Here is a 22610-nt window from a genome sequence, read left to right on the forward strand (position 1 = left end):
CCAGTTACTGGGTCTCCATTGGCAGACGCTGGAGTCAGCAGTCAGAGCAAAGACTCAAACCCAAGCACTGGAATTGAGCCCATGTACTCCAATGTGGGTCAGAGCCGTCGGCATTGCTAGGCTAAACACCGATTCCCAAGGCCTTTTTTTTTTTTTTTTTTTTTTTAAATTTTTTGTCAGGCAGAGTGGACAGTGAGAGAGAGAGAGACAGAGAGAAAGGTCTTCCTTTGCCATTGGTTCACCCTCCAATGGCCGCTGCGGCCGGCGCACCGCGCTGATCCGATGGCAGGAGCCAGGAGCCAGGTGCTTTTCCTGGTCTCCCATGGGGTGCAGGGCCCAAGCACCTGGGCCATCCTCCACTGCACTCCCTGGCCACAGCAGAGAGCTGGCCTGGAAGAGGGGCAACCGGGACAGAATCCGGCGCCCCAACCGGGACTAGAACCCGGTGTGCCAGCGCCGCTAGGCGGAGGATTAGCCTAGTGAGCCGCGGCACCGGCCCCCAAGGCCTGTCTTTTTTAAAATGGTAAGAAGAGGCTTAATATCCCCTCCTGGAAGTAAGGGAAGAGACATTCCCTCTCTCCCATTTCTTTCAAAATTGTTTTCTCTGTCTTTTTCCAATGTGTAAAAATCCTCTCCACAGGAAATAAGCCACCAGTCAACCCGGCAGCTCAGGCTCACTGCCTCCTGGAGCCCAGGACCACTCTGAAATGCCACACTGAGGGACGATGGCCGGGTGTCCCACGGCCCAGCTCCCCCAGGGGCAGAAGGGCCTCCCTCAGCTGTCACCTGACTCCATCGCAGTCCCAAAGCCCGCGCCTGGACTGGGCCTGCGCGCTCAGCCCTGCTGTCCGCGTTCCCTCCACCTTCCAGGAGAGGTTTTCTGGGTTGCCAGGAGATTTTGCTGTCTGTTATCCGTCCCCGCCAGGCCAGGCCGTGTCCTGAGACACAAAGGTTGGCACACGTGGTTCGGGAGGGTGGATGTGGAGGCGATGGCTGGGCCTGGTGGGCTCCCCTGAGACAGGGCTGTCTTTGGATGCAAGGGTGACATCCCGTTCCAGGCCAGGCCCTGTCTGCCTCTGATGCCCTCCCAGAGTGCGGGGGGGGGGGGGGGGCAGGGGTCAAGGTCACTCCTCTGCCTCAAGAGTCACATGACCTCCTCTGGGACACAACGAGAAAAATTAGACTCTGCTTTCCTGGAAGCAGAGGAGCCACCGAGACTGCTCCTCACAGTGCCCCCTCTCTGGCCCTCCTGCCCCCCTCCCCCAGGACCTCCTGCAGGCTTCCGTCTGCTTTGATCTCAGAGCCTGGCTCCCCGCAGCCCTCTGCCCGCAGCCACCTGATTCCCGGTTGCATTGTTCACAGCTCATCTCCCCAGCAATTGTGGGCTCAGTGTTTACTCCGGTCTCCCTCCATAAACAATATTTGAGCCTCTCCTGTGTGCCAAGTCCTTCAGGGCCCTGGGAAAGTCTCCTTCCACGCCCGGGCTGCATGATCCTGCAAACAGATCTTCATCCTCTGGGGGCCGTCTGGTCTGTGTGCCTGGCCACAGAGATACAGGGGTGCAGAGCCCGGCAGCGGCCCCCCAGCGCGGGGCACTCGGGAACAGGACTGTGGGGGAGGGGAGTTGCAGTTAAGGCTGCCTTCCCTCACCCCCGGGGGACTTGGCCTCCATCCTTGTCCACAGAACCAAGGCAGTGACCATGTGGAGCCATGTGCAGCCAGTACAGGTCACGGAAGGCCTGGGGAGGAAGGAGGAGGTGGGTCAGGGGGAGGGGCTGCACTGGGGAGTGCTGTGAGACACCCCCTCCCCACCCCAGGCGGTGGCGGGAGTTTTGGCCCTGACTCAGCAGGGGACGCCGGGTGGGCTGGAAAGGAGGTTCAGGGAGGGAGGAGGCCTTGGGGGCTGCGGGTGACACAGGGTCCCGTCGGCCGTCCCAGTGGCCCCTCGCGGGCTTAGCACGCCCGACAGGACTAACACGACGGTGCCCGGCCAAGCAAATCTTTTGTCCGGGGCGGCGCTGACCCAGCAGGGCGCCGCCCGGTATAAACGGGAGTCCACGGAGGACTGGGCACGGCGCACGATGGCGCAGCGCTCCGGAAAGGTGAGTATGGCCCTCGGCCGAACGTAAACCGGGCAGGGGGCCTCATGCGTGATCGATCGATCGATGCATCGGCTCTGACCGTGGGGCAGCCTGGCTGTTGGCCGAGGGCCTGTCTGGGGTGAGACTGTCTTCCGGAGCTAGGATGGGGTCAGAGCTGCGGGGCCCTGCTGTCCCCGCTGCTGCGGCGTCTTCCTTGCTTGGGGCCGGTCACCCAGTGGCATTTCTTTCAGGGTCTCTTCAAGGGGCACTTGGGTCTGGATCTCTGTGCCACGCTGAGATGTGAACTGTCCTGGCACGTCTGGGGCGGGGGTGGGGGATGACCAGACCTGTGTCTGTGCAGGAGGGGTAGCAGGCACTGGTCTCTCCCTGCCACCTTGTCTAGCGTCCCTGTGCAACTACCCTGATCAAACCTGTGGACGCCAGAGGCACACCTTCACGTGTGACTCCCACAAAAAAGCAGTCCAGAGCCCAGGTGCCTCCAGCAGCCAGGGTGTTATCCTCGTCCCCCCCCCCCCACTGCATGTCCACTGCCGGGCCACCTGCACCAGGGTCAGGGTTCCATCAAGGATGTTGGGCTCCTGACCCCCACCCCCAAAAGTGAAAGAGGGAGATGCCCTTGACCCTGAGCCCCAGCCTGGCCCTTGCAGATCACTTTCTACGAGGGCAAGCACTTCACGGGGCGGAAGCTGGAAGTCTTCGGGGAGTGCGACAACTTTCAGGACCGAGGCTTCATGAACAGGGTGAACTCCATTCGCGTGGAGAGCGGGGCCTGGGTCTGCTTCGACCATCCCGACTTCCGGGGCCAGCAGTTCATCCTGGAGCACGGTGACTACCCCGACTTCCTCCGCTGGAACGGCCACAATGACCACATGGGCTCCTGCCGGCCGGTAGGAATGGTGAGTAGCCACGCCCCCTGGGGGCTGGGCACTTCCTGGTGGGGTGGCTGAGGTGGCCGCCTGGGGCGGACACAGGACAAGTAACCCCGGAGCACTAAGACTGGGAGAGAACCCTACCCATCGCCTCAAGCTGGTGGGAGACGGTGGAGGGGATCGGGGGCTGGGAGTCTCCATGCATGTACCCTTACAGGCACAGATCAGGAAATCACTTTAAATTTCTGACCCCAAAACCCGAGCTAAATGTCCCATTAAAAAAGGGGGTTGGAAATATCGTCAGTTTGGATTTGCAACCGGACGGGGGCGCCCTCGGCAGAAGTCAGACTGACTGGTGCAGACAGACCTGGTGCAGGAGACCTTATGGTGCATTTGTGAGCCTTGGAGGCTCTGATCTCCAACAGCCAATGCAAGCAGGGCTGCTGGGGGCGGATCCCTTGGAGTGGCACAGAGAGAACAGATGAGAGGGTGTGGCTCCCCCACGGAGAAGGACCCTCTATGTCCAGTTGCCTCTAGGGTGGGATTAGAGGACTGAGGGTTCCCCAAGCCAGAAGCGCCAAGTGACCTGCCACGAGTCGGCCACCTCCTGGTGGCAGGTGGCTGGTGCCCAAGCTTGGGGGTGAGCAGTTCTTGTGGAGGAGCGCCTCAGCCCCGCGCACACCTGTCCCTGGGTTGCAGGCTCCGGCAGACACCCGAGGATCCTGGGAAAGGGGCCTGTCTGCGTGGGCCCCCACCCCGTCTCTCGCACAGGGACTGCATAACCAGCTGGTTTTTGGCATCTCGGATTGTCAAGAAGCCTTTCCGAGTGTTCCCACAGGGCAGTGGACTTTTGGACAAGGGAAGCTGTTACTTGTGTGACCCACGTCCTGGGTGCCTTGCGAAGAGAGTTGTCTTCGAGGTCAGCCCCCCCGGGGGGGGCCTGGCCCCGCATGGAGCCTGTTGGGGAGCAGCCCTAGCCTGTGCTATTTGGAAGCGTGGGGGAATCTTGTGGGATCTGGGCAGGCCAGCGGGACTTCAGCTAATGAGATTGGTTATTTGTTTTAGATCTGGGGCTTTTTTTTTTTTTTTTTTTTTTGAAACTCAGAGTTATACAGAGAGGAGAGGCAGACCGAGGTCTTCCATCCACTGGTTCACTCCCCAACTGGCTGCAACAGCTGGAGCTGGGCTGATTCGAAGCCAGGAGCCTGGAGCTTCCTCTGGGTCTCCCATGCGGGTGTAGGGGCCCAAGGACTTGGGCCATCCTCCACTGCTTTCCCAGGCCACAGCAGAGAGCTGGATGGGAAGTGGAGCAGCCGGGACTCGAACCGGTGCCCATAGGCGATACTGGCACCACAGGCAGCAGCTTTACCCACTACGCCACCGCACCGGCCCCAGGCTTCATGTTTTTATAAAAGGTTCTTTTACCATTTTCAAATATTATTATCTGAAGGCCTGCCTCTGGCCCATAGGCCAGTGGGGAGAAGCCAAACCAAGGAATGTGTTGGTGTGGCTGGGGTGCACCTGCGGGGAGCCAGTGACCTCGGCCCTGGCTCCAGTGGCTGCTGGCCTCCTGGTAGCACTGCCCTCTCTGGATCTTGCCTTCTGAGCTGCTCAGTGGCTCTGAAACTTTTTTAAAGGAACAGCGCTCTTTCATCCAGCTGCATCTCAGTCAGAAAAGGAATAGATGGCTGGCGCCGTGGCTCAACAGGCTAATCCTCCGCCTTGTGGCGCCGGCACACCGGGTTCTAGTCCCAGTCGGGGCGCTGGATTCTGTCCTGGTTGCCCCTCTTCTGGGCCAGCTCTCTGCTGTGGCCAGGGAGTGCAGTGGAGGATGGCCCAACTGCTTGGGCCCTGCACCCCATGGGAGACCAGGAGAAGTACCTGGCTCCTGCCTTCGGATCAGCGCGGTGTGCCGGCCTCAGCGCACCAGCCGCGGCGGCCATTGGAGGGTGAACCAACGGCAAAGGAAGACCTTTCTCTCTCTCTCTCTCTCTCTCTCACACTGTCCACTCTGCCTGTCAAAAAAAAAAAAAAAAAAAAAAAGGAATAGATGGGTTTGGGTGGGAAGGTGGGCCCTCACCTGCCCCCCAGCCAGTCCAGCCCAGGAACCCCGGGGAGCCCAGAGCGCCTTCCCGTAGTGGCCTTCTGTGTGTGGGGAGGGCAGGCTCAGAGCGTTTCCTCCCATTCTCCCCTGCACCATCTCGGGTCTGGAGCATGGGGAACACTTCCGCCTGGAAATCTTCGAGGGCTGCAACTTCACGGGCCAGTGCCTGGAGTTCGTGGACGACTGCCCCTTCCTCCAGAGCCGGGGCTGGACCAAGAGTTGTGTCAACGCCATCAAGGTGTACGGGGATGGAGCGTGAGTAGCGGCCGGGGCTGCCCAGCCCAGCCCAGCCGGGCCCTTCGTAGCCACCTGCCCCCTGCAGCAGATGAGCAGGGCACCCCCCACCTCGAAGGCCCTGCCCCTCCCTCAGCTGCCCCTCCAATCTCATTGGAACAGGTGGGCAGCCTCTCTCTCATGGCCAGGAAAGGGTTCAGGGAGCACCCCAGGAACACTGCTGGATTAGAGGGAGGAGGGCTTGTCTCTGAGATGGACCGGGAGCATAGATCATCTTTGGTTTTTCTTAATCAAGAGACTCCCGCCCCCTGCCCCCAACCAGGGCCTTCCAGATTAAAAAAAAAAAAGCTCGTGGTGGAATCGCCCTGCTCTCAGTGGGGTGCACCTGCCCACCCTGGCCACCTCCTAGCCTGCAAGGCTGACCTCTGACCCCTGCACCAGACCCCTCTGCTGAGCAGGCATATGTCCACCACACGGGCCTCTCTGGGCTGGTGGGCTTCAGGTTGTCTGCCTCTTGATGGACTTGACCCAAGTCCAGAGGGGCTGCTTCCTGCTTCTATACAGCTGATGGTCCCTGTGCTTGCCTGTGCTTTGCTGGTGGCCCTGCACACAGGGGTTTCCTTCTGCTCAGCCAAAGGCGGCCTGCACTCTTTACCCCGAGAGCACTGGCAAGCTGGCCATCTCTTCCCATTGGCCCAACCTTCCGGCCAGGGTTCCACGGCCCCATTTCATGGAGGAGCAAGCTGAGACTCAGCCAGCGTGGGAATGGCACAGCCTGGTCAAGTCTGTACTGTTCTAGGGTTGGGTGTCTTCCCAGACCTTAGCCCTCTCCCTCCCCTCCAGAGAAGAGCCCTCCAGCCCCACCCCACGTGAGCTCTGCCCCCGCCCACACACACCATCTGTCCTGAACCTGTCCTGGCTCCTGTCAGAGCAGCTAAGGGAGCCGTGCGCTTCGGTATTGCTGAGGTTCAAGATCAGGGAATTTCAGGAGGGGTGCAAGGGGGTGGTCATGGGAGCGGCCGAGGAAGACCAGGGCTGAGCTGAGCAGAGCTGTGCTGCCCGCCCTTCCGCCTGGCCCCCACCTGCTGGGCTCCCTTCCCGTGCGCCTGTGTTCCCTGGCTTTCTCCAGGAGTCTGTCTTGTGCCAGTCTTTCTTCTGCTCCTTCTCTACCTTTGCAAAATTTCAGGTCTGTGCGGAGTTCGTGGCAATGGGTGGGGAGGGGGGAGGGGGGAGGGGGAGAGGGGAGAGGGGAGGGGCCCCAGAGGGAGAACAACATCTGACCTGGAAATTTTGCTGACTCAGTTGTGTTTCATGAGGTAAAAGTCGTAACATGGCATGGAAGATGACTGGGACCCAAAACACAGCTCCCCTCTTGACACTTCAGAAAATTCGGGGGCTTGTTAAGTCAGAGGTGGGGAAGGTAGGCACTACTGCTGTATTTATGTATTTATAAAGATTTTATTTAGTTAGTTAACAGCAGAGAAATATGGAGAGGTGGGAGAGGGGAAGAGAGAGGGAGAGGGAGCGAGAGAGATCTTCCATCTACTGGTTCATTCTCCAAATTCTCCTATGTGTGTGGCAGGGGCCCAAGGACTTGGGCCATCTTCCACTGCTTTCCCAGGCCATTAGCAGGGAGCTGGATTGAAAACAGAGCAGCTGGGATTCAAACTGGTGCTGTGTTATGGGATGACAGCATTGTAAATGGTGGCTTAACCTGCTGCACCACAACACTGGCTCTTAAGTATTTCTTTCAGAGAGAGACAGAGACAGGTATGGTGTGTGTGTGTGTGTGTGTGTGTGTGTGAGAGAGAGAGAGAGAGAGAGAGAGAGAGAGAGAGAGAGAGAGAGAGAGAGAATCACTCCTCAAATGCCTGCATTAGCCAGGACTGCGCCAGGCTGAAGTTGGGAGCCAGGAACTCCATCCAGGTCTCCCACCCCGGGGTCAGCATCACCTGCTGCCTCCCAGGAGCCTACATTAGCAGGAAGCCGCAGTCCGAGGGGCGCTGAGTACCTAACTCAGGCGCTCAGACATGGTAGTAGGGGCTTAGCTGCTAGGCCAAACACCTGTCCCTGAACTAACACTTTTGACTGTGGAGGCACGTGATCTCCTTTAACCTGTGCTTGCCCTGTGGGCGGATGAGGCTCAGTGGTCAGGAAATGAATCAGAGGCTGTTGCTGGGGGCACCACGTCTGGGGCGGAGCGTGGCCTGGGGCTTGAACTCTGAACAATGCAAGCTCTCAGCAAGGAGAAGCTGCCTGACAGGGCCATGGGGCCAGGGCTGGGTCCCCGCGCCAGGACGGTGACACTCACAGAGGCCCCCTACGAAGGCAGAGTCCTCTTGCAGGTGTAGGCAGGCCACGCCCCTCCTTCCCCTCTCTGCCTCCCTGGAACAGTCCCAGCAGGGGGGGTCCCCTGCTCCTCCCTTTAGGAGACCTGGGGGTATTTCCCAGCTGTCCCAGCCCCTCCTTGGGGGGTAGAAGCATATCCAGGAATCACAGCTGGTCCCTGCCACCAACTGGTGAGTTTTAAATTAAAACCGTCAGCAGTTACGGGGCACCTCCCATCCCCCTCGCCCGGAGCCAGCAGGATCAGGAGGCGGGGGTGGGGGGTGGTGGTCCCGGGGCGGCGTCCTGGCGACCGCCTGACCCGCCCTTCCGCTGCCCCCCTAGGTGGGTCCTGTATGAGGAGCCCAACTACCGTGGCCGCATGTACGTGGTGGAGAGGGGCGACTTCCGCGGCTTCTCCGACTGGGAGGCCCACAGCGCCCGCGTGCAGTCGCTCCGCAGGGTGGTCAACTTCTTCTAGCCCCTCGCAGCCCAGCCTGGGCCTCAGGACCTTGGGCAATAAAAGTCCTCGAAGCGGACGCGAGCCGGCCTCCGAGTGCTTTCTCGGCCCCCGGCGGCCTTGGAGGGGCCGGGGACTGGGGACTGGGGACTGGGGGGGGCGGGGGGGGCGGGACCTGGGAGCGGAGAGGGTGAGTGAGGACCCGGGCGGCCAACCAGCAGCTCCCCTGGGGCCGAGCCCTGCCCTGACTCAGCACCGGGCGGGGGCTGCCCAGCCACTGGGTGAGCCTGGGGAAGGCCTGGTGCAGGGGGGTCTGAGCCTCTGCATCTATCTCAGTGGGAACCCTGGGGCTGATCCTGGCCTGGAAGGGGATGAGGGAGGCCCCTCTCCCTTGCCTGATGGAGAGCGAGAGAGAAGTGGGCTTGAGGTGTTTGCATGGACAGGAGGGCTCCAAGGCAATGCCGAGGGTGGACACTGGGCAGCAACAGCAGCTGCCGGCACCCTGGCCTCTGTGAGAGCCAGGGCAGAGCCTGGCAGATGTCTGTCCAGGTGCCCTTGGCCGGTCGCCTTAGCCCCACTCGGCCCCAGGAGCTAACACGCAGGCTTCCCTGTAGGCTGACCCTTCTCAGGACACTGGGCACCCTGTGGGGGTGGGCTTGCGTCTGGAGGGGGTCACACACCCAGAGGTGGGGGTCGGGAGGGGTGTGTCTCTGTCCTGGGATGAGACCTCTGGGCCCAGGCAGTGGGATTTCTGGGAATCAAAGGGTCCACATTCCCAGCCCCCAATGCCATCCCCAGCCAGGTCCAGCCTCTGCCCCCTGGCCACTGGGGGTGGCCCAGGTGGTTCCTTGCCCCTGCCCACAGCCCCCAGCAGAATCCTGGAGACTGCAGATGTGGATCAGCTGCCCCTGGTGAGGGGCAGTCGCGGGAGGAAGGGCCCGTCTTGAGTCCTCTGGGGGTTCCTGGGGACCTGGGGACAGGTTCACAGGGATGTCTGCTGCCGCCTGTGCTGGGACCGAGACCCTGGCTGGAGGAGGGACCGGAGCACCTGCACCATGCTCACTATGGATGCTGAGCCAGCTTTGCAAACCCCAGCAGGACGGAGGGTGCCTCCCCTGCCCGCCTGCCTCGTGTCTGCCTCGCACCACTTCCAGGCCGGCCTCCGGGACTTCTGGGGAAGGCAGGCAGACGCTGGAGTTCATGTGGGGCTGGAACTGAGACTTGCTGACAGCTGGGGGGGGGGGGGGTACAATGGGACCTGGAGCTGAGAGCCCTGGAAAGGGGCGCAGAAGCGTAGGGCCTGGGCGGACAACGGGTCGGTGGTCCCAGGAAGGTTGGGGCTATTTGTCCTGGTTCCCTGGGTAGTTCCCCTCCCTCTTCTCCCACCATTTCCTTCTGAGAGAGAAATGGTGAAAGATTCCTCCTTGAGGGCCACCGTATTTACCCAGGATGAACGCTCCTGTCCAGAGCAAACATGTGGGGGACCCCCGTGAGGCTGCTGGGAGACCCCTCTAAGCTGCCTCAGGATGGCAGAGGCTGAGCCAGGACCAGACACCCCCAGGTGGTGGTGGGGGCTGCACAAAAGGCATTCCTTGTGCCCCACCCTGTGCCCCACCGAGCAGGAGCCCTGGAGAGCCCATTGGCACTGAACTGAACACTGCATGCCCTGAAGGCTCAGGTCATGAACTTGAAGAACCAGCAGCAAACCAGCCCCCTGTCCTGCCATCCAGTCTGAGGCCGAAACCAGGCTTTCTGAAGTGAGAAGAGGGTTGATTCAACTCATGTCCTGGTTTTATTTTCCTTTCTTTTTTAAAAATAGATTTATTTCTTTGAAGGGGAGACTGACACACACACAGAGAAGAGAGAGAAGAGAACATCCATCCACTGATTCCTGGTTCACTCCCCAACTGGCCACAATGGCCAGGGCTGGGCCCGGCTGAAGCCAGAAGCCTGGAACGCCATCTGGGTCTCCCATGTGGGTGCAGGGGCCCAAGCACTTGGGCCATCCTCTGCTGCTTTCCCAGGCACATTAGCAGGGAGCTGGCTGGGAAGTGGAGCCTCTGGGATTTGAACCAGCAAGCTGTTATAGGAGGCCTGTGTTAGGGGTGGCAACGCAGCTCGCTGTGCGACAGTGCTGGCCTGCCCTTGTGTTTTGTTTCCCTGCCAGTTGGTCAGGGGAGTTGGTGCTTTCTTTGTGAGTTCAGCCATATCCCCTGTGTAGGCTCCCCTTGAGGCCGAGTGTGACGGTGGCACGTCCCGTCTCTCCCACGGCCACCGCCCTCAAACCTCCAAGGTGAGCAGCGCCCAGCCGGCTCAGATGCGACCCCTCGCAGTCCTGTGCCGGCAGTGATGGTGATGATGGTGATGGTGCTACTAATGAACACGTATCGGCGCTGATTTTATGTCAGGCTCTTCAGTAAGCAGAAACCAGGTCACTCTATTTATTATGCACGACAACCCTAAGACTGTGACACGCTTAGTATCACTACTATACAAATGAGAAGAGCCGGACACAGAGAGGTCAAGCGGCGCACCCAAGGTCATCCAGCAGTCAGAGTTCAAGGCCATGGTGGCTGATCCCTTGACTCGTGCACATACACAGGGATACATATCTTTGGTGCCAACTTGGAGAAAAATCAAGTGCCTCCAGGCCTCAGTTTCTGCTCTGGGAGATGGGGACAGTTGTATCTGTTGGACCAACCGTCTACACCTGCGCAAGCCAGGTAGCCCCAGAGACGGTGCTGTGAGCGCTGGGCACGAGCAGAAGGTGCCCAGGCCAGGGGTGGGGAGGGGGCGCTGCCCTGCGTGAGAGAGGTTAATGTGAGTCTGGTTCTCACTGTCCCTCCTTGGAATGTCACCTCGCACCATCGCCGCTCAGGCCGCAGGGGCCTCAGGTGTACGGTGGGGATGCCCATGCCTGGTCTTTGTCCGGAAGTGGTTCCTGGGGAATTAATTAAGCGAACCACCAGCTCCTAGGGCTCAGTCCAGCTCCCCGCAGTGGGGGAGAGCCAGGCCCAGCAGCCCTTCCAAGCGCGGTCCAGAGGTTCCTCCTGAACTTTTCCCTCTCGCCCCAGCTCCAGGACTAGCGGCATCTCATTAACCGGTGATTTAAGACCTCTTGGGCAGGCTCTGAGCTCCTGGGTGACCTCCCCTTCACCCCAGCCCCTGCTCCCTAATCTGTCAGCAAATCTGCTTTTCTTTTGAAATAAGAAAAACAAGCTTCCCGCCACAGTGCTTGTGGGCAGTCTTGTAATTCATCTGAAGTCTGTCCAGGGGGTCCGAGGAGCAAGGATGAGAGCCACGCATGCCTCACATACCTCTGTCTCAGCTCTGTGGTTTGGAAAGCCCTGGGTCCCCCTGCCCTGCCGGGGCCCCTGCTGACCAGGGACCACATGTACTGTTCATCAGGCCCGGCCTGACCACAGGAAAAACATTCCCTTTGAAAGCCCTGCAGATGCTTTTTCCGACGTCCCTGTGGCCTCTGCCCTCCCGGGCCGCCCTGCCCCTCCGGTGGGCGGCCTGCTCTCTGCTCCCCTCCACCCTGCCCTCTCTCCCCCAGGTCCCCACCAGCTTGTTCTTGGTGGAGGCTCCCTGGCTCTGCCTGTCCCTACACGTCTATGTTCCCCATGGCACATTTTCAATCAAGAACTGTTGGATGAGACAGCTTTTGCGCTGGGCTCCAGAGTCCCCGACTCTGACAACGTTCTGGAAACAGCGTGCATGCCCTCAACGCCCAGAGCTGTACACCGAATGCAGTTGGCAGCACGCATGTGGCTTAGCGGTTCAGACACCATTTCGGATGTCCCTCTCCCATGTCCCAGTGCTTAGGTTAGAGTCCCAGCTCTGCTCCCTATTCTGGCTTCCTGCTAACGTGGACCCTGGGAGGCAGCTTGGATTTAAGTCCCCAGCTTGCAGATCTAGCTCCTGGTGTTGGCTTGACCCAGCCTCAGCAGATGCGAATGTTGGCAGAGTGAACCAGTGAATGGGAGAGCTCTGTCTCTCTCTGCCTTTCAGATGAATTAGTAAGTTTGGAAAAAAAAAAAAAAGGTTGACTGAGAAAGGTGACGTCATGTGGACTGTGCCCCACACAAGGCATGCAGCTCCTAGCTGTTGAGGTGCAGTGGGCTGTTGGGAGGTGATTTGGGTATCAAAAACCCTCCCTGGCCCCTGGGGGACACGTGGCCCACACTCTCCTTTCCGGGACGTCTAACGCCTTCTCCCTGACACGTGGGGCTCTCAGCGTGGGACGGGCACTGCAGACACACCCTCAGCAGGGCACCCAGAGAGCCCGGAAGTGGCCGGCCCGCAGCGCAGCTCAGCCTGGGCCCTTGGTGGCAGACTGGGATGCAGGAAGAGTGGCTTCCTTTGGGGCTTGTGCAGCTTGCCCCGTGCAGTGAAGTTTTGTAAACCATCTCTTGGTTTCCCCACCGCCTGAGGCTATGCCGACTTTGGAATCCATGATGTGTCTGCTCTGTGTGTTGGGGGGTGGGGGAGGGGTGCCCTGGGAGCTGGCTCAGGATGTGTCCTGGGGACAGACTGAGCCTTGCATGACAGTCACTCTGCCCTTGGTCCAGGACTGCACTCCTGCGAGGATGGGGCAGGGGTGGATGGCTGCTTGGGCTGGGGTGGGGTCAAAGGTCAGGGTAGTGAAGGGGCAGGAAGACCCTCTCCACTCACCTTGCCTGTCTCCTAGCACCAGGAGGGAGATCCCACCAGTGGGGATGGATTGTTGGCCTGGGGTTGGCTGCGTTGTCTCCCTTTCCCGTAGAGTGGCCAGTTCTGTGCCTGGGGGAGAGTCCCCAGGGAGCTAGACACTGGAGCCAGGTAGCAGGTCCACTTGGTCCATGTCACAGGGGGGGGTCCAGCCTGGCTCCTGGGCCCCAGAATTCCTAAGCCACGTGGGCAGAAACATACAAGGCGCTGGGAATGGGGGGGCACCCATCCAAGGGGATTGCCAGCTGGAAGTCGTTAGAAACAGGCGACAGACAGAGGGACCCTCTCCCCGGCCGTTGCTGCCTCTGAGCCGGCAGGAGGCCCCACACGGTGCCCAGGCCAGGGGAGGTGCCCTCTTACTCATGAGACAAGGTGGGAGGTATGTGAAGAACTCCTTGGGGCCAAGGAGCGTTACAAAAGAGGTTGTAGCCAGAGAGTTGAGGCCCAGGTACAGTGGGCATCCCTCCCGGTGTCCCCGGCGCGAGTTGCTACGTTCTGTGCCGCGGGGCCTCCCCATCGGGCCAGAGCAGGCAAGCAACCAGGCTCCGTTCCATAGGTTACCAAGTCCAAAAAGATAAAAAGACACGAGGTTTCCGGGAGAAGCAGAGCTGTTCCCGGGAGTCAGGCCAGAGAGAACTTCCCCTGTGTGTCCTCTGCACCCCAGCGGCTGACTCACAGGCCTCAGCCGCCACTTGATCCTCCACGAGGAAAGCCACACGCACCCCAGGAGCTTCGCCGCGGCCGCCAGCCCGCGGGGTTAGGCCTGGGGCGCGACACCTAGATAGGTGTGTTTGTTTTTTGTTTTTTTGGGTGGACAAGAAGAGTTTATGTATCAACACTTAGCTAATTTTTTAAAAAAGTTTTCCTTATTTTGTATTTGTTTATCTGAAATGTTGAGAGAGAGAGAGAGAGAGGGAGGGAGGGAGGGAGATCTTCCACCTGCTGACTCATTTCCCCAATGGCCACAACAACCAGGTGTGGCCAGGCTGGAGCCAGGAGCCAGGAGCCAGGAGCTCCATCCAGATCTCTCCCACATGGGTGGCAGGGGTAACACTTTGCTGTCTTACCAGCTAATTCAGGAAGCTAGATTGGAAGCAGAGCAGCTGGGACTGCAACTGGCACTCCCATGTGGGATGCAGGTGTTCCAAGCAGCGGCCTAACCCGCTGTGCCACAGGCCAGCCCCTTTCAGCTAATTTTAAGTGTATCTAACTGGGTAATTAATATGAGGCTTGCTTATCAGTAAATACCAATAAGAATGATGCACTTATTGGGTAGTTACTATGCCACAAATACTGTACTAACCCATTCCTACATATAATAGAGTATATATATTAATTTTCTTAAAGAGGGAGAGGAAGATCTATCATCTACGGGTTTACTCCCCAAATGGCAGCACCAGCCACGGCTAGGCCAAGGTGAAACCAGGAGCCAGGAACTCCATCTGGGTCTCCCGCGTGGATGGCAGGATCCTAAATACTTGGGCCATGATATGCTGCTTTTTCAGGTTTGTTTCTGTTGCCTAAACACCAGGAACCCTAAGAGAGAAATTTCCACGAGGCACAAGATTGAGGGCCACAGGCCACGGGAGAAATGCAGGATGTTTGGCACCGCTTGGAGAGATCTTGACGGGCAGAAAGCAGCTAAACTGCTTTTCGTCAGGGATGGAGCGTGGTATGGGTTGACACCATGATGTGAATGCTGAGGTGCTAACCCCACTATCTCAGCACCTGACTCCGTTTAGGTCATGGCAATGCACTTGGTTAGACCAGGGCATGGGGCCGGTGCTGTGGCATAGTGGGTAAAGCCACCACCTGCAGTGCCAGCATCCCATATGGGTGCCGGTTCAGGTCCCGGCTGCTCCACTTCCGATCCAGCTCTCTGCTGTGGCCTGAGAAAGCAGTAGAAGATGGCCCAAGTCCTTGGGCCCCTGTATCCATGTGCAAGACCCAGAGGAAGCTCTTGACTCTTGGCTTCGGATTGGTGCAGCTCCGGCTGTTGCAGCCAATTGGGGAGTGAACCAGCGGATGGAAGACTTCTCTCTCTCTCTCTCTTTCTCCACCTCTCCTTCTCTCTGTAACTCTGACTTTCAAATAAATAAAGAAATCTTATGAAAAAGAAGAAGAAGAACAGGGCCTGTCTTGGTCTGCTCAGGCTGCCATGCAGGATACCAGAGACTGGGCGGCTGCAACCCAGAATGGTGGTGGTTTCTCCAGATTGTGAGGCCGTGGGCTGTCAGGTCCTGGTGAGGCCCCTCTTCCTACCTTCAGCTCTGTCCTCACGTGTCTGAGAGAGTGGGTCTCCCCTCTCCTCAGAAGGCCACCGAGCCCACAGGATTAGGGTCCTGCCCGTACCATCCCATTTCACCTTCATTAGCTCCTAGGAGTCCTGTCTCCAAGTAGAGTCATGCTGGGGTTCCGGCTTCCACACACGGGGGTGGTTTGTGGGGTGGGGTAGCAAGACCACGCTGGCGTGGGAGCGGCCCTCATCCAGTAGGACTGCCACCCTAATAAACAGGGAAAATCCGGGTACACACACGCACGGGGAGAAGGTCATGTGAGAATGAGGTGGAGATCCAGGTGGGACTTCAACAGCCAGGGAATAGCGCAGGTGGCCAGCAAACCTCCGGAGCCGGGACAGGGGCCTGGCCCAGCTTCCTACAGCCCTCAGGCAGGGCCAGCCTGCTGGCACCTTGATTTTGAACGTCCAGCCTCCAGCACTGTGAGCTCAGTAAACCTCTCTGCTTTATAAAGTGCTCAGCCTCAGCCGTTCTACAGCGGCAGATGGTCCGAGGAGCCGGCGTCATGGCACAGCAGCTTGGGTTGCCCCTGGGATGCTGGCGTCCCATATGGATGCCGGTTTGTGATCCTAGCTGCTCCATTTCCCATCCAGCTTTCTGCTCAGGCACCTGGGAAAGCAGTGGATGACGGCCCAAGTGCTTGGGCCCCTGCCACCCATTGGGAAACCTGGATGGAGCTTCAGGCTTCTGGCCTGGTCCAGTCCTAGCTGTTGCAGTCATTTGGGGAGTGAACCAGCAGCTAGAAGATCTCTCTCTGTCTCTCCCTCTCTTTTTGTAACTCTGCCTTTCAAATAAATAAATAAAATCTTAAAAAAAAAAAAAAAACAAACCACAGTTTCCAAATTCGTCACGTACTTTGAAACATTCCCCACGATGTGTCTGGACCTGTGAGAGACGCCTGCTCCCTTCAGGCGTCATTGTTCCTTGTCCAGTTGCAGAATGTCAGCTTGCATGGCTTAGCCTGGGGGGAGATGGGCAGAAGCCACGTGGGAGCCACGTGGGGAGAGAGACACTCAGAGAGGCTGCAGGAGCTCACTAACTCACACCATCAGGAACCTGGAGAACGCTTGGGGGAATCGATTTTGAGGGTGGTTGGCCAGAGAGGGAGGAACAGGATTCTGGATTGGACCAAGGGTACGGACAAGCCAGTTCTGCAGTCCGTGTGCTGGCCAGGGACAGCTGCCTGCACTCCCCCGATTAGTGGGGCTGGCTGCTGCAAGTCTGATGGCGCTGAGATGGCGTGTTTGGTGTGGCAGAGGACTTGGCTCTAAGGCTGGGGAGACAGGCATGTCCGGCTGATTCCACTCACATCACTCATCTCACCCAAGATGACTTGGAAACATATGGATGTCACCAAGGGAGACTTCCTGGGTTCAAGTCCGACCTCCACTTCCACCTGCTACTGATTGTGTGAAGCCGGAAGTGTCACTTAACTTCCTTGTATCTCTTTTGTCACAAACAAGATGGAAACATTAACAGGATCTCTTCAAAGGGTTATTAATTAAAATCTTCAAAGCACATGGGTCTAACATATTCTAAGGGTTAAATGAGTATTACTATTATCTTTCTATTATCATGCCCGGCAGTAAGGGCTAATGGCACACTGAAACAACTATACAAGGGCACTCCAAAAAGCTTGTGGGAAATGGAATTAAAAGGTAAGTTTATTATGGTGCAAACCCTTTTTGAAATGCATGCACAGTTTTTTTTTCCATAATATACATTTTCCATGCTGCTTTAGAAGACCCCTCATATTAACAGCTGGGACCCCCAAGGACTTGGGTCTCTCAAGAATAAAAGTTCAGGTCCTTGCACTTGGCCAGGAGTCCCACCTGGAAGGTAGGGGACCCAGAAGCTAGTGCATTGTGAATGGGTAACAGGGACTTGAAGCCACAGGTGTCAATTACAGATACAGCGATGGTGGCCTCTGTCTACTTCAAGGACATTTAAAACATTCTTCTCTTTTTAAGGGATTTTCTGTCTAAATTTATTTGGTTGACACATGGAAAAATACGAAACCGGCTGGTGCCGCAGCTCACTAGGCTAATCCTCCACCTGCGGCGCCGGCACCCCAGGTTCTAGTCTCAGTCAGGGCGCCGGATTCTGTCCCGGTTGCTCGTCTTCTAGGCCAGCTCTCTGCTGTGGCCCGGAAGTGCAGTGGAGGATGGCCCAAGTGCTTGGGCCCTGCACCGCATGGGAGACCAGGAGGAAGCACCTGGCTCCTGGTTTTGGATAAGCGCAGCTCTGGCTGTGGTGGCCATTTGTGGGGTGAACCAACGGAAGGAAGGCCTCTCTCTCTCTCACTGTCTAACTCCGCCTGTCAAAAAAAATATATGAAACGAACATCTAAGTGGACAGGGAACTTCGGAGTTCTTGGATTCAGAACCGGCGATCGTCTCACAGCACTTTGGAGCATGGTGAGCTGGTGGGTCTTTGGATGGTGGCCTGTTGGGAGTGGGACGGTGCGTTGTGATTTCAGGTGGGACAATCACGCTGTGAGACAGGGACACTTCTGGAACTGTAACCATGGCGACGGTACGCACACGGCGGTGGAGAGTAGGCTGCAGAGGATCCGTTGTTTCAGTCCCTGATGCAATGGCTGAGTCACGCGGTCCCGCTCTCCACCAAGGTGCCACAACTAACCTCTCCTCAGAATGCAATCTGCTGCAAATGTCTTGTGGGAAAAAGGAGGCTGGAGCCAAGTCAACTCGAAGCAGAATCGTGGAGACAAATCCCACCAGCTCTGCCTCTGTGAGCCGGGGGCCTTTCCCCCGCTATCCTGTCTACTTCGAGGACAATCTTTCCCCCGGTCTCGCATAATTCACTAGATTCAAGTTGCTTTCACTGCAACCAAAGAATCCGGACTAATATTCGCTGTCCCCCTTTTCAGCCCCAGCAAAACCAAGCAGATGGCCGAGCTGGTGCTGAGCTGGTCTGGTTTCCATTAGGAAGGAAGGACACTAACTTGTGGGAAGGCCCTTCTTAAGATTAACAACCCTGGCACTAATGAAACTTGGCCTTAGAAGCCACACAGAGAAAAAGCAAGTGCATCGTTTTGTGGGCAACCAGAAATCTGCAGTGAGTGAAGACAGATGCTGCTAGGCAGGGCTCCCTCCTAACCACACACATACATGTGCACACACATGCACATACACGCACACACATACATGTGCACACACATACATACACACCTATGCACACACATGCACACACATACATGTGCACACACGAGCACACACATGCACGCACACATACACGTGCACACATACATACACACATACACATGCATGCGCGCACACATGCACACGCATGTGCGCATGCATGCATACACCCGTGCACATACACACTCACACATATGCATACACATGCATACACACATGCACACATACATGTGCACACACATACCTGTGCACACATGCACACACATGCATGTGCACACACATGCACACACATGCATGTGCACACACATGCATACACATGCACACACACATACCTATGCACACACATGCATACACACACATACACTATAACCCAGATGCCTCACTGTATGAAAAGTCCTTCACAAGCCCAAGAGGGATGTCCACGTGCAGATTTCCATATGTATTTTTTAAAGATTTATTTATTTATTTGAAAGTCAGAGTTACACAGAGAGAGAAGGAGAGACGGAGAGAGAGAGAGAGAGAGAGAGAGAGAGAGAGGTCTTCCATCCGATGGTTCACTCCCCAGATGGCTGCAATGGCCAGAGCTGCACCAATCCGAAGCCAGGAGCTTCTTCCGGGTCTCCCTCGTGGGTGCATGGGCCCAAGGACTTGGACCATCTTCCACTGCTTTCCCAGGCCATAGCAGAGAGCTGGGTCAGAAGTGGAGCAGCGGGACTTGAACTGGTGCCCCAGGGATGCTGGCACTTCAGGCAGCAGCTTTACCCATAATGCCACTGCGCCGGCCCCCACAAGATCTAAGTGCTTTGACTGGGGCCAAACTGAGTCAGGTGCTGCTAAGAACGGGCTCACAGCTCATCAGGAATTTTCAGGGGAAGCCTCTTTAAAAAAAAAAAAGGCTTGCTAGTTTGCTAGTTTTATTATTTTAAGAACAGCATTACAAAGAGAGAGGGAGAGACAGGAAGATCTTCCATCTACTGGTTCACTCTCCAAATGACCACAATAGCCGGGGCTGGGCCAGGTGGAAGCCAGGAGCCTGAAACTTCACCTAGATCTCTCTCTCTGGGGGTGCAGGAGCTCAAGGACTTGGGCCATCCTCTGCTGCCTTCCCAGGCACATTGGCAGGGAGCTGCATCGGAAGCGGAGCAGCCAAAACCTGAAACAGCGCTTCAATACAGGATACTGGCTTCGCAGGTGGCGCCTTAACCTGTTGCGCCATGACGCTGGCCCCAAGGAAAGTGTCTTCTGCGTAGACCGTTGTCCAAGATTTCTCTCTTCAGGAAAATTCGTGGAGAGAGTAGCAGAAGCCTCCGTGTCTCAGGCACAGAGCAAGTCCTCTCATCAGGCAGACAGCTCGCTCGGACTGCCGAGCCAACAGACCCGAGACTCCTCTCCCCAGCCGACTTTGTCTTCTTAACCTCTCTGTGCCTCCGTCCCTCCATCAGTCGAATCAGAATAATATTTATCTTTGCGAGTTGTTATGGAAGCTTGAAGTTCTTACACAATGTGCTCAGTGTGGTGCCTGCCTTGTCATTTTCACTGGATCACAGTGGAAGGATACAAGACCTCCTGGAGTGTAGGGATATTTGTTTGTTCGGGGTGGAAACTGGCACACGGCTTCTAGCAGCCTTGTCATCTGTCGCTTTCCCATCGGCCAGTGGCGAGGACAGGAGGCCTGCTCTCAGCTGGCGCCCAGCTGGGGAAGAGTGTGGATGGTGGTGGTGGGAGGGGTTAAGTACTTGCAAGAGGACTTCACAGAGCTGGCTGCCTGCGTGGTGCAGTCAGACACCTGGGTGGGGCTTCTCCGGCCCCACAGCCCTCCCTCCGCCTTCTAACACCTGGGAAGTCCTGAAAGGAGAGGAGCAGCTTCTCTACCCCCTCTCAGCAGCACCAGGAAGCCCTGCTTTGAGAATCATGGGAAGGGAGCGGGCATCGTGGCTCAGCGGGTTAAGCTGCTGCCTGCACCGCCGGTTCAAGTCCCAGCTGCTCGGCTTCTGATCCAGCTCCCTGCTAATTCACCTTGGAAGGCAGCAAAGGATGGCCCAAGAACTAGACCCGGATGGAGTCCCAGGTTCCTGGCTTGGGGAGTGAACCAACAGATGGAAGATCTCTCTCTCTCTCTCTCCCTCCGTCCCTCTCTCTCTCTGGCTTTCAAATAAAGAAAATAAATCTGCTTAAAAGAAAAAGGAAAGAATACGTGGTACTTGCAGAGCTGCCTTGTCATGGGAGGGACCCTCTGCTGGAGACAGGTGCAGGAGGCAGAGGGCTCAACCAGGACCCTGCAGGAAGGGTGAGGGGCACCCCGGGGCCGCTGCAGCCGAAAGAAGGGCTTCTGACCTCTTTGTACTTGCTCCTAGCAGCTGCTGTCTCCCAGCACTGAGGCTGGAAGGAAGGCCAGCCCGGCAGGGCTGCCTACAGAGCTTCATCTGCTATGGACTTCCCGGGGGGGAGGGAGGGAGGGTAACTGGTGTGTTCTGGGCTCTGTTGCTAACAGCTCCATCTAAGGTCTGACATACACAAACGGCAGGCATTTAAAAGGCAGACTTTGAAAACATTTTAGCAAGTGCACGCACCTCTGAAGCCATCATGGCAGCCCAGAGGGTGCACAGAGCTGTTGGCTCCCCTCTGTCCGTCTCCCCCTTACCACTGCCCGCCCCCTCCTCCCATCCCCAAGCAGCCACTGGTCCATTTTCTTGTCACTACAGAATTTATTTTGTTTACTTGCAAGAAAGACAGACAGGGACAGCTCTCATGTGCTGGTTCACTCCCCAGGTCAAAGCTGGGAACCAGGTAACTTTATCTGGGCCTCCTGTGTGGGTGGTGAGACCCCCATTAATTGGGCCAACACCTGCTGCCTCCAGAGCCGCCCATTAGTAGGAAGTTGAAATGAGAGTGGAGCTGGCATTCAAACCCAGGCCCTCTGACATGGGACGTGGGCATCCCAAGTGGTGACTTCACTGCTAGGTAAATGCCACCCCCCCCCCCCCCCCGTCACCACGACCAGTTTTCTTCTGGTTTCTTGCGCTCAGCGCAGTGACTCTGAGAGCCGTCTGTGTGGCTGTGGGTATCAATGCTTCCTTCCCAGAAGCGGTTGAGGACTACCACTCCACGTTACGGATGTACTAGAATTGATTGATTTACTATTTGTGTTCACCAGGTAACGGACATCTGGGTGGTTTCCAGTTTGTGGCTACTGGGAAGAAAGCCGATCGTAAGATGGACCTCCACATGCAAGTCTGTATGGATGAGCTCTTCACTTCTCTTGAGCAGAGAGGAAGGCTGAGTCATACAGGAGGTGTATGGTTAATTCTTGCTCCTGGCTTCGGATCGGCATAGCTTCAGCCATTGAGGCCATCTGGGGAGTGAACCAGCGGATAGAAAACCTCTCTCTCTCTCTCTCTCTCTGCCTCTCCTTCTGTGTGTAACTCTGACTTTCAAGTAAATAAATAAATCATCTTAAAAAAAAAAGATATTCTGGAGGCTAACATTGTGGCATAGTGGGTAAAACAGCCGACCTGTACTGCCAGAATCCCGTATCAGCACTGGTTGGAGTCCCAGCTGCTCTACTTCTGATCCAGCTCCCTGCTAACGCACCTGGGAAAGTAGCAGAAGATGGTCCTGGTGCTTGGTCCCCTGCACCCATGTGGGAGATGGGGAAGAAGATCCTGTTTCTTCTGACTTTGGCCTGGCCCAGCTCCGGTTGTTGGAGAGTGAACCAGCAGATGGAAGATTTCTCTCTCTGTGTCTCCTTCTCTCTGTGTAAGTCTGCCTTTCAAAAAAAAAAAACCAAAATATTTTAAAAATTTTATATATATATATATTCTGGATAGTAGCCCTTTTCAGACACAAAATTTGCAAACAGGGGGTGGCGCTGTGGGGTAGTGGGTAAAGCCACCGCCTGCAGGGCCAGCATCCCATATGAGTGCCGGTTCAAGTCCCAGCTGCTCCACTTCTGCTCCACTTCTGATCTCTGCTATGGCCTGGGAAAGCAGCTGAAAATGGCCCAAGCATTTGGACCCATGCATCCACATGGAAGACCCAGAAGAAGCTCCTGGCTCCTGGTTTTGGATCGGCTCAGCTCTGGCTGTTGTGACCATTTGGGGAGTAAACCAGCAGATGGAAGACCTCTCTGCCTCTGCCTCTCTGTAACTCTGCCTTTCAAGTAAATAAATAAATCTTAAAAAAAAAAGAGAGATTTGAAAATATTTTCTTCCATTCTGTGGGTTGTTTTTCACTTCCTTGAGGGTGAATTCTGAAGCACAAAAGCGTTTCATTTTTAAGTCCAATTTTTCTCTTTTCCTTTGTTTGCTTATGCTTTATGTGTCATATCTAAGCAATCATTGCCTAA

The 22610-nt window shown here is 56.7% G+C and overlaps 1 protein-coding gene across 2 annotated transcripts; it reads left to right on the top strand.

Moving 5' to 3' along the window:
- Positions 1-1511: 1511 nt before the first annotated feature.
- Positions 1512-8178, top strand: CRYGN (crystallin gamma N). 2 transcript variants are annotated; one of them, XM_002715061.6, is made up of 4 exons: positions 1512-2102; positions 2750-2998; positions 5185-5330; positions 7980-8178. In XM_002715061.6, exons 1-4 carry the CDS (start codon positions 2082-2084, stop codon positions 8113-8115), a joined length of 552 nt encoding a protein of 183 aa, XP_002715107.1. In that variant the 5' UTR covers positions 1512-2081; the 3' UTR covers positions 8116-8178. The 2 variants fall into 2 exon arrangements, 1 of the variants encoding a protein (XP_002715107.1); XR_016211384.1 differs by lacking the exons at positions 1512-2102; positions 2750-2998; positions 5185-5330 and adding an exon at positions 7493-7828.
- Positions 8179-22610: the final 14432 nt, after the last annotated feature.

This window comes from Oryctolagus cuniculus, chromosome 7 (assembly GCF_051225735.1).
Source record: "Oryctolagus cuniculus isolate XC-2025 breed Fujian yellow rabbit chromosome 7, ASM5122573v1, whole genome shotgun sequence".
NCBI lineage: Eukaryota > Metazoa > Chordata > Mammalia > Lagomorpha > Leporidae > Oryctolagus > Oryctolagus cuniculus.

Bases quoted from the DNA above. Each gene is read 5' to 3' on its own strand.
- CRYGN (XM_002715061.6), top strand. From the start codon at position 2,082: ATGGCGCAGCGCTCCGGAAAG. The intron at 2,103-2,749 runs GTGAGTATGGCC...TGGCCCTTGCAG, and splicing joins TGGCGCAGCGCTCCGGAAAG to ATCACTTTCTACGAGGGCAA. The intron at 2,999-5,184 runs GTGAGTAGCCAC...TCGGGTCTGGAG, and splicing joins CCTGCCGGCCGGTAGGAATG to CATGGGGAACACTTCCGCCT.